General features: G+C 39.8%; 1 protein-coding gene across 1 annotated transcript in view; it reads left to right on the forward strand.

Moving 5' to 3' along the window:
* Positions 1-11,603, forward strand: part of map2 (microtubule-associated protein 2) — an 85,202-nt gene that overhangs the window by 50,545 nt on the left and 23,054 nt on the right. The window contains exons 5-8 of the mRNA XM_027291147.1: positions 4,501-4,590; positions 5,868-5,942; positions 8,073-8,288; positions 10,134-10,430. Coding sequence (XP_027146948.1) covers positions 4,501-4,590; positions 5,868-5,942; positions 8,073-8,288; positions 10,134-10,430 — 678 coding nt within the window. The remainder of the gene's footprint in view (positions 1-4,500; positions 4,591-5,867; positions 5,943-8,072; positions 8,289-10,133; positions 10,431-11,603) is intronic.

Consider the following 11,603-nt stretch of genomic DNA (forward strand, 5'->3'; position numbering starts at 1 on the left):
CTGAAACTAACAATACTCACTTAGTCACTCCATTCAGGTCACAGAATTTTTCACGAGTGACGATGCATCAGTTTCTTTTACCATACTCTCTTCTATTATTCTACTTAGTGGAAATGGAGTGTTATGCCCACCATCTCATAACCAGATGTCTGGCCTTGATATGGTGAATGTACGCTGTCAGACTGAAGACTGTCACAGGTATACTCTGCCACTGCAGAGTATTCTTGCAAAGAAAGACAATGCGATACAGATGAAATTATGCCTGTATAGAAGGGACGAAATATCCACTGTACAGTAATGATTTTGTCATTTCTATCATATAAATGGATGCAGCATGCTTCTATAAAATGAGATTTATCTTTATGTTTTCCTGTCAAGCGGCATCTTGTGGTCCTGGTCATTATTGTCACTTGACGTCCTTTCTTTTGTCCTGTCTTTTTTGGACGCATGCAGTAATATAGAAATATGTTGTATTTTCATCAAAAACAGATATTATTTCGGATTGTAAAAAAAAATCTGGCCTTTGTTAGATCCACTCTGATTAACTTCATGTGTCATGAAAATATTGGTTATAACGTCCGGCCACATCGCAGCCATCATTTCTTTTATACTGGTGGCTACAGACAAGAGAGGCTGAAACAACGACAGCATGCTGCTGACGTCTGAATTACAGTACATTGGGACCCAAATCAGTGGCTCGCCAGTCTGTTGCTATGGCAACCCCTTGCATTACACATTTTGGGTGCCGGCTGGTATCATACCAAACGGCACTCCTGCTCTCTTTGTGCCCTCTCAGTCCTGCTGCGTGCGTGAATGTGTGTATGTGTGTGTGGGTTTGTCTGTGGCTGTGTGTTGCATTGACTCAGGGCTTCCAGTCATAGTCTCTGCTCAGAAACGGAGCGTCCTCAGCCTCAGTCTGCCTGTCTTACAGGTAATACGCCCTTTTACTTTATTGGTAGTAGTGTGTGTGTGTGTATGTATGCGGTTACTTTTGATTACATGCTGTAAATAGAGATATGCAGATATGATGCAACATTTCTATGTAGCAACACAGCTATTTGTGCATGTGGTTTATTCTCCTGTCAAAGCCAGTGGAAGGCAGGCTGCTTTGTCATTTGGCATCAGTCTGTCAGAGAAATGCTGAGACAACCAGACAAGCCCTATTGTCATCGCTGCCAGCTTTCTACGGGGATGTGATATCGTTTTTTACAGTGCTATTTCTTTGTGAATGGGCATTTATGTTGGTTTGTTTAGGAAGCTTAAAATACACAATGTCTTATTGAACCCAGTGCCCTTAATGTGGCGTTTGAATGTCCCCTAAAATGTATGGCTGCATTTTGTTTCATCCTCCCAAGGATGAAGCAAGCATGAAAAGAAGCATGCTAAAATAAATTTTTCAGTCTACACTCACTACCTTGTGATGACAAAGCAAAAACAGGATTTTAGAAATATTTGGATAAAACATATTAAACAGATGAAATAAAATCTTACACTGACTAAGTATTCAGACGCTTTGATGTGTTTCTACACAGGTGGTAAATTCAATTGGTCTTGCTTAAAGCAAAAACCAACCTTGAGGTCGAACTGCCTGCAGAGCTCAGAGACAGGATTGTGTCGAGGCACAGATGGGAAAATATTTGAAATTCTGAAAAGAAAAGAAAAAAAAAAGCTGAAAATCATTACAGCATTCAGACGTCAGAGTTTCTGCACCCTCAGGAAAACATGATGAGTCAGGATCAGTCCTTAACTAGCCACATATCTTTTAGTCTCTAACCAAAATCCGTCTTTAGTCTTAAAACATACCACTGTTTCATTGTGAATCTTATATGTCTTTCTTTTTTATGGTACCAAAAAGTAAAAAATAATTTCACTAATAAGTTCTAATTAGTCAGAACAGAAGCATCCAGATCCTCTCCACCACCGGGCACCACATTTGTCTTTGGTTACCTAATACTGGGCCCACATTAGAGAATAAATATACATGCATATCAAATATGTTTGTTCATGCAGTGTAAAGTGAACAACGATGTAATATTGAGCAGAAACCTGCAATAGCCAAGAATAGTGAGCTGACCAGGACACGCCAGGCTTCATGCAATCCTAAAGTACAGTGATGATAATATGGAACCGCACCAGGGCAGAGTCAGAGTGTATAAAAACAACATTTGTAATGATCACAGGTTTTACTGTCCCTTCCACCTGTGCACAGATAGCATTAACTTGTAGCAGTAGCTTGCCCCTATTTGTGACTAACCTCTATTTTGTGCTGCAACGCTGATGCAACATACACAAGTACAACTAGCTGATGGCAGTCATCTGCCTCCCTGTTTGTATTATTTGAATGGACTCTTCACTCTGGTGGTCCATGCGTCTTGACTAAATTGTCTGATGCCTGTTAAAAATCAGGTAAAACAGTGGTCCTACACAAAAAAATGAGTCAAGATATGAAAATCCTCTGGTGTGCATCAGACATAAAGGTGCATTGGCTGGGTGGCAGAACCTTTCCTTGTTTTGCCTTCTTAATAGTTAACCTCCTCACCTGCAACTGGTCAGCAAGGTCATGGTTTGCTTTAACTGTATAATTAAGATTTCCTTGCACTAATCTATGCTAGTTTTAGAATAGCCTCTGTATGTTTTAACTTTCTTTGAAACATGTTTAAGTATAGTTATATACCATTATACAAACACAACACAAGTTAATTGAGTATATTGTGTCATGCATTAGTTTAACAAAAAATATTCCCAGGGTCTGAACCACAGAGCAACTTCAAAACGGACATGTGGACAACAGACGAGTACTAACATTTTTTATATTCTATACCCATTTTAAAAGTGTTATCTCACTTGACACACATCTGCAGGTTTATTTGCCCCCAGGTTTAAGTTTTATCTGTTTGATGTCACAACCATTGATTGCGTTTGACATCGACATGTTAGCGGCACTCGTTTCTTGTGTGTTGCAAGAAAGCCTGTAAACAGTAAAAAGGTGGTATGTGTTTATTGCACTTTGCTACTGAAAATGGGAAATGGCTGCTTTGAGTTGCTGAGTGGGTTGTGTTAAGTGTTCCCGGAAGAAGTGCGTATGTGTATGTGTGTAACTAGATGTGTGTATGCTTACCAGTTTGTCTGTGTTACGTGTGGGCGATGTTGGATAGAAAAAAAGGTCCTGAAACAGCAGCAGTAAAAGCATCACACTGCCACCCAATCCCACATAACCACTGTTACTATGCAAATGCAGGCTGGTTTGATTAGAACTCAGCAGCAACTCCTGCAGCTTCTCTGCATGTTAGATAATATTTAAACCAATTCATACAACCAGGCAGACAGATGTAAACTTAAATGCAGAGACTATCAGACCAGTTTAGTAAGTTGTCCCTGTTTGGCTCCCAATTTGGGGTATCATTGATGAAAAAGCCATGTTTCTACATGAAAACACATACAGCATTGATACAGATTTACTTTCATATTCATGTTTGCTCAAACAGCTTGAACCTTTTCCTACAGGGCTGTCATTATTCAGTCTTCACTGCCCACCCGTGTCAGACAGCCAGACAATGTTGACAGCCTCTATGTAAATGTTGACACTAGTATTGTCATGAACAGTGTAAATCCCATATTACCTATTTTTTTCTGAATTTGCTATTGAATTTTATGATTGCATTACAGTAACACTGTCAAAAGAGTGTAACTCCTTGACCTTGTATGGATAAAAGAAGAATTGTAATCGTAAGTCTTGCTGTTCACAGTCCACTGCAGCCTTTCAAACAGCTGAAAATATTCACCAGCCATAACTTGGTTTAGTTTGATTTAGGTCAAGTGAGCTCTGTTGTGTGTCATAGTGTACCTTTTTCTTCATTGCCAGTATCAAACAAAGGAAAACATATAAAACAAAATCATACACTGGTGATTTCAAAAGGGGCACAGTTGGATTCAATCCAGATGGACCTGTGAAGGTCCCCGTGGATTCATTTTTTAAAACGTTGGCCACGTAATATGTCACCCAGCACCAGTGTCAGTATTATTTTTCTAAATTCAGTATTTTCAGGAGCTTTAAAGAATGAATTTCCTTCCAAATTAAAAGGAAAAAAAAGAAAAGAGATGTATTTTAGCTTCTACTGTACACTCTTGCCTGGTCTAGGTTTAAAATCTTCGTCTGCACTTGTTTAGAGATACTGGGTTTCCATGGTGACACTCACAGCCTTCTCCAGCAGCCCTAGCATCCCCGCAGTTATGGAAACAATTTCAAATCCCTCACACTGGCTTTCATCTCAGGTTCTGATGGCGTGATTCAAAACACGGTAATAGGAAATGGAAGATGAGATTTTATCGATTATATATACCAAGAGTCTGCTTCACATTCTCACAGAGTTATTTCACAGATAGAAACCTGGAAGCTGCCAAGTACAGCCAGAGCGTCCCGATGTACAGGAGCAGCTGGGGATTTGCTGCACCTTTTTTTTCATTCATGAATCTTTCGTGTTTGTGTGTGTGTGTTTTCAGAGCAAGTGTCAGCACGGATTGTGCAGGAAGTGACTGCAGAGGCAGTGGCGGTACTTAAGGGAGAACAGGAAACTCAAAGGCTGCCATCAGGTAAGCCACCCACGCTTACACTCACACACTCTCTTACAAGTACTGCAGTTGTAGGAGGCTGAAGCCTATCTTGGCATTAGGACTGCAACTAATTGTTTTTATTATCGATTACTCTATGACTAAAGTTGTCAATTAACCGATTAGTTATACAGTTATAAATTGGTTGATTGATTAGTTATAAATTAATTATTTAAATAGTTTAAAAGAATGGCTGGTAAACAATTTAATAGTTAACAGCTAATCAATGCAGCTCTACTTGGCATTGTGCAAGATACATCCTGGATTGGTAATTAGTCTTTCGGACAACTATGGGCAATTATGAATTTACCTTAATGTATGACGCACCCATTCATTCTGCTCTTTAATACTGCACAACACAGTGTGTGGGTAGTGGAAAGTGCAGCAGCAATAATTCAGAGCACAGCTTGTCAGCTGTCAGTCAACTTGAAAAGACCACTGTGTTATAAATAGTGTGTCATGTGTGACTTTGGCTTTTTTTGGGAGTTAGTTTGAGGACAGATTAGGCACAAAAGTAAATGATTTATTAAAACGTCCTACAAATAAAAAGAAATGAGAAAAAAATAAAGGGTCCACAGATTTTACACATCAAAATCTGTTACTATAGGATAAATAAAAATAAAAGATGTATAAAGACTTTTGGGTCTTCATAAATTGCATCAAGTCATGTCACTTGAGTCAGCTGTGGTTGAAGGTGAAGTCTGCAAATTTGAAAATGAAAAAAATCTGCAGTCGTAGAGAAGTCAGATCAGATTTTAAGGAATGAAAATGAATTTCAGTTATATGTGCTGCCAATTTTCTAATAATCATAATCATAATACTTTTAAGTTATTGTTGTCCTCATTCATTTTCAGTTAAATGTCCTGTGATGTATGTTTTGATGATAATATTGTTTTCAATGTTGCTCTAGGTCCTACATATACACTGTTGCCCATAATGTTGGAATAATTTTTATTTCAGACATATTCCTGTTTTTATTCTTGTTTAATACACATCAGGTTAATTGTGGTTTAATTTTCACTGTGGTATGTTTGGAAGAGATTGATCAATAAAGTTTTGAGAAGATCAAGAATAAATCACATTGTCACAATCATTTCATGACAAGAAGTACCATAAACATATTTTATTTCAACTTTATGGGCAACAGAGTATAACTCTTGATTTTATGCAAATGGCGGTCCGCAGATGCTCAACATCGTTTACAATGTGTGATTTTAATGACTGCTTTTAATGTTCTTACACATCATCTCTCTTTGTAGTTGAAGACACCACAAATCTGCCTCCCTCTCCTCCCCCCTCACCTGCTGCGGAGCACTTTGGTCCCCTGGAACAAGGTAGGCCAAGAATATAAGTGTGTTTATAAGATTATGTCTCTGATGGAGGAGGGTGTGGCTTCCTTCTTTTACATGACTGAAGCTTCTGGAGTTTTGTGATCGCCACCACATTGGGGTACTGATGTGGGTTGGGCCCACCTCTCTCACGATATGCCCCATCTACAGGGGACAAACCACACATTGGTACCCGTTGAAGAACCTGTACACACCAGAGTCGCTAAGAGCAGGAACATGTTCTCCATTTTTCAGACATCCATTTTTTCAGAAATCCTGCTTCCTCCTCCTCATCGTACACCTGGAACAGATACAATTTGTATCTTCATCCTCATCACCATTTATCTCTAAAAGAAAGAAGCACTCACATGCATGACCACGTTGTTACAAGTGCACTCTTCTTTGTCATTTTCTTCTTCCATTTCCCTTTCTAACCTCCACACATCGCTGTCTTCCCACACACTAATATGACAGCCAATTTAGGTAACCCTCCAACTTGTTGTTCTTTGTCTTTTTTGTTAAATTATGTCTTTGATTTTGCATGTCTAATCATGGTGTTGTGTTTTCTTGTCATTGTCCACTGTTGGTCTTTTTTTGTATGTATTTGGCTGTGGCTACAGATCAGAGGTTTAGCTCTACTATAAACATTACTTGAAGACATAGCTGCCAAGGTAAAGCCTAGTAACAAAAGTAAGGTGTAAAAAAGAAATTAGGTAATATATTAAAGCCACTGCGAACTGTAGAAATGCGGTCTTGATGAACCGAACAATATAGCTAAATGTGTTAGTGTGAGCTAGCCATCTGACATTACAAGATTATAGATATAATGCACACAAATGACTGAAAAAACAATGTTAGACTTGTTTGCTTATTGGCACTGTGATACTGTACAGTTTGATTCTTTATCCTTCACTTCTAAATTTCAATTTAAGCAATGCAGTGGTTTTTGTGCAGCTGCCTGCAAGAAATGGTTGTCTGCTTCATGCTTGGCCTGACTGTTTTTATGTCTGCTCATTCTGAAGTACCTGGAATGTAATGAGGAAAGTCCGTAGGTGGGGCCAGCCATGCACCAAATACAGTTTTGTTAACATTGTGTTACTTGTTTTGAGGTCACACGCGTTCCCACAGAAGGTGACAGTGTTTTTTGATAAATAGAGCGATAAAAGATGGACAGATAGAGTGCTAAAGCGTTTTAGTTGTGTTGTACTATTGGTCATGATAAGAAAAACATGTAGGTACTTTAAAGGTGGCACAGTCCTTTTAAGGATTTTAGAGATGTTGCAAATATGACTTTTTTTGTTCTAAAATTATGATTGGACATCTTTGACTGGAGGTTTGTTTGTGTATTGGCAAGATTAAAACACACATTACTTAATTGTTGTAAGTTTAAAATTACATTTTATGTTATGTGTCTTTTATTTAGGTGTATTATTTATATGTCAAAACGTTTGTATTACCTCAACCGATGCAATATACTAATATTCCTTGTCTCAGAGTATGGCTGGCCCCCAAAGCTTTGTCATTTTTGATTTGCTTGTCACTGTCTCCTTGTCAGTGTCCTATGTGTTATGTTTCTCCTGCTCTCATTTAAGCTTTGTCCTCTTCTTGCATTCCCCTCTCTGGTGACTCTCTCTGTTTTTGTTGCCTATTCTAAATTTGTCGTCTTTTTTTTTTCTTCTCCTCGATCTTTATCACCCTTTTCACTGCGAAAAATGTCCATCTTAAAAAGTCACTTCAGGATTTATCTAGCAAAGAACGTGGCCACAGCTGAACTTCTGATTTAGTATGTTCTCTAATTCAATCATTTATTGTCTCATAGCTTTAAATTCCAACTAAGGACCTAAGCCAAAAACAAAAACACAATGTTGCAATGGTCCTACTGATATATTAAGTTATAGTTAAGACACTCTGGTTCCATTATACAGCATTTGTTTGGTTAGTTCTTGTGGCATCATATCTCCAAATATACTATTATGTTAAATCACCTTTAAGATGGGCATTCTTTGACATGTTCTCCATTTTCTTTTGTTTTCTTCTTCCTTTTCATTTTTCCTCTTCCTCTTTTTCACTCTCTCTTTCAGTCCGTGTGTCCAGATTTCCCTGCAGTTCTTCTCCTTGTGTCTGTCTTGTTTGTAGATGTAGGGGATGAGGAGGAGGCGGGGCCTCTCCGCCGCTTCCAAAATTCTCGGGAGAGGTGCAAGTTCCTCGCCCCCTCCATCTCAGTTTCCGTGCCCGAGGACGACCCCTACCACTCCGACGAGGAGTACTATGAGCACCCATTGTTCAGCCCAGAGTGGACGCACTCGGGCTCTCGCCCCACAGGGCAGGCCGTGGCCTTTAGACAGATTGAAGGTGAACCACGCATGGTTCCTCTTTGCCATTTCCCTCCCTCCATTCCTCTCTCTCTCTCGCTCTCACTCTGTTTCTCTCCTTTCCTTTTTTAAGACCAATTTCCTCTCCTTTCTCTGTGATTTGACCTCCTACCTCCATCCCTCCCTCCTTCCGTCTCTTCGTCCGTCAGTTCGTCTCTTCGTCCGTCTTTGTGTGTGTTTGTGCGTCCTTGTGATGTTTTTTCGCTCAGAACCTGAGCAATTTGTTTAACAGTCATATTTCTTTTTTTTTGCATTTATTTCACTCAAAGCCATTGCTACCTGTGGTTGCCATGCCGTTAAGTCCAACACATAGAAGTGATGTCTCCAAAGTAGGACAATATTTTAATTGTGATTCACTCAATGGTCATAATACACTACAGCTCATCAGTGAGACCCCATGGCCACCAAGGCCTGCTTTTGGGTCACGAGTTAAGGTCTAAATGGCTTTCATTATTATCTCAGAGATACCGTGCATGATTGATAACCTCCATGCACAAATTTCTCTCTACCAATCATCAGTATTTTGGTCCATTCCTCATGATGACCCCTCACCATGTCAAACCCCTTACACTCATCCTAAACTACTCTCACACACTCACTGTGGCAACAAGGAAGACTTTCAGCTTCGCACGCTTGCAAGCACTTACAAGACAATAAAAGTGGAAGATTCACTTTTATTGTCTTAAGCAATACAAGATACAGTTTCTGTTTGCCCAAATACCTACCTCGGTTTATTTATTTACTCAGGCTGCACAAATACTTGGGCAGCTTCAACAGTGGAGAGGGAATTCATTCATACCTCTGCCTTCTCCCAACAGATACCTTGATAGATTTGAACTCCTCTAATACCTCTCTCCAAAGCAGCTTGTCTAAGATAGACTAACATAATTCATAACACTGACGTGCTTGAGACTTGATCGTATTGATCAATCTCTATTTATCTATGTTTTTTTTAATGTATGTATTCATTTAAACACTGTCAAAGACAAGATATAAAGAGTATGTCACTGACCATGAAACTGTATAAATAATGTAAATGGAGACAAATTGACAGTCCCGCTAACCCTTATCATCACTAGTGGAAACATTGTTTTTTCCCCAACAGCTATGCAGCAACATTTGGCCGAAAAAGCTGCTGAGTAGAAGTAGTGTGACTTATGCAGGAACTCAAAAGGATTCACAGTAATGGCGCCTGAAATGGAAAGCAATGCACGCCCCCACATTGACCATTACACAGTCCAAATCTAGTCCATGCAATAACGAGAATCTGAGGCACTCAGCTTTTTACTGCACTGGACTGCAGCTCTTCATGGTCACCTTTCCTAAAGAGCCAGAGATTTCAGAAGTGCTCTGAGCAAAAGTGCTTCTAGTGCAATGCACTGCAACAGTGTAATGTTAGGCCTTGAAGTGTTGCTGCTTCATTTATGTTTCCATTTTCCTTAAACAACCTCAGTCATCAATGATGGTAGGTCAGTCTGGGTTGCAGGCATGGTGTGGGCAAGAAAAAGAGAGAAGTGAAAATGCTTATATTTTTGATTTTACAGTATATACTGATAAGGAAATAAGAAAAAAATATCTCATGCATGCCTTTTAATTAATAGTTTCATAGTTTCCTTACATACTGGGTAGACCAAGCTCCTAAAGTAAAAACCACGTACACGCAACACTGTATATGTAATGTACCTATATGTGTGAATAAACATACACTTTAAGTCATCTTTTCCCAGAGCTGAAAGTGTCCCATCATAAGTTGTGTTCTCACATAGCCCAAGTCTGTGTTGCCTGTAGTCTTAATGTGTCCCTCTTTCACCCTGTTTTTGAGAAGAAGAGACCATGGAGGCTCTTACAGCTGAATACGAGGAGGAGGTGGAAGATGAGGAGGAGGAGGAGGAGGAGGAGAGTGCAGAGGCAGCAGAGTCCGAGGCAGCTCTTGATGAGCAGCAGTGGAGCGGGGAAGAGCCAGAGTTGGACAGCCCCCAAGCCGAGCCCTTAGAGCAGGCAGAGGCCATAGACGAGGCCCAGGATCTAGATCTGGAGCCGGCTGAAGCAGCTAGTGCTGCTGCAGAAAGCTCTATGGACAGAGAGGAGGAGGAAGCAGAGGGTGAGGAGAGCCCTGAGACAGGTGTGTCCTGCCCTCTGCTCTCCCTACCTGCATGTTACTGCATTGTCCACTGTATAAGAACGCCAGATGTGTCAAAAGGAACCCATAAGCATATAACATAAGCATTATAATTCAGGTGGAATGGCAAATAATCCTCCCTGCACTCTGCTGTGGCTGCAAGGCAACACAGGCTTGTTGGTGAAAAGAGTCACATTCTTTTAACTTAACTTGGTTTTATTGTGTGCTATCTTTGCGCTTGTATCTTCTTTTTTGTGCTCTGGTTTTCGGGGCCGGCCGTTTCGTATTGTTGTGATGAAGTGAAGTGTTGCTGAACGTAACAATGCTTTTGTTCACCGGCTAGAGGCTTACAGGTTCCTGCTGGTCTACCAGTGCTACGCACTTTTTGTTACCATGAATCATCATCACTAAACATGGATCACTCATGTTATTATCATAATTCTGTGTACAGAATCCGCAGGGAATTTTGTGTTGGCTGCCTCATGTTGAGTGTGGTAAAGCTGTCTCATCAAATGCATTATTTTAGCAGCAAGATTCAAAATTCATTGATTTTTTTGTTTTTTTTGTTTGTATGTTTGTTTTTGTGACCGTTGGTAACAATGTACAGCATCTCTTGTTTGTTTTTGTGACCGTTGGTAACAATGTACAGCATCTCTCTGTCATTTACCAGCAAGGTTCTTTTGTATTTGTGTTAATGTTCTTTGAATTATCTAATGACATATTAAAAGTCATTATTTAGAGCACAAATTCATTTGATTTTAATTAAATGATGTCAGCACTGATAGATTTGAAATGGTCAAATTCTCAGTTACATTTCATTACGCTTACAAAGAATGACAGAAATGCTTCTTTTTTTTTATCTGATCTGATGTTTTGCATGGATGTCCATCCCATCTATTATTGCTTGTTTCCCATAAATCAGCATCACAGTTGCCTCATGCCGGTTCCGTCACATACCATGCCATACTATCATCCATCTGTGACTTGGTGGACTCCATAATCTCGCCGTACTTCTTCAGTGATGGCCGTGTCATTGTGCTGTAAGTTTCTGAGGAGAGCTTTGCCTGTTTCTGTGATAACGGCATTCCCAGTCCCTGGCTTATTAAATGTCTCATTTGCAGCATGCCAAAGCAGTACTTCTCTATTGTGATCAAAACAGCCAACTTACAGATGTCA

Source organism: Larimichthys crocea, chromosome XVIII, assembly GCF_000972845.2.
Source record: "Larimichthys crocea isolate SSNF chromosome XVIII, L_crocea_2.0, whole genome shotgun sequence".
Lineage (NCBI taxonomy): Eukaryota > Metazoa > Chordata > Actinopteri > Sciaenidae > Larimichthys > Larimichthys crocea.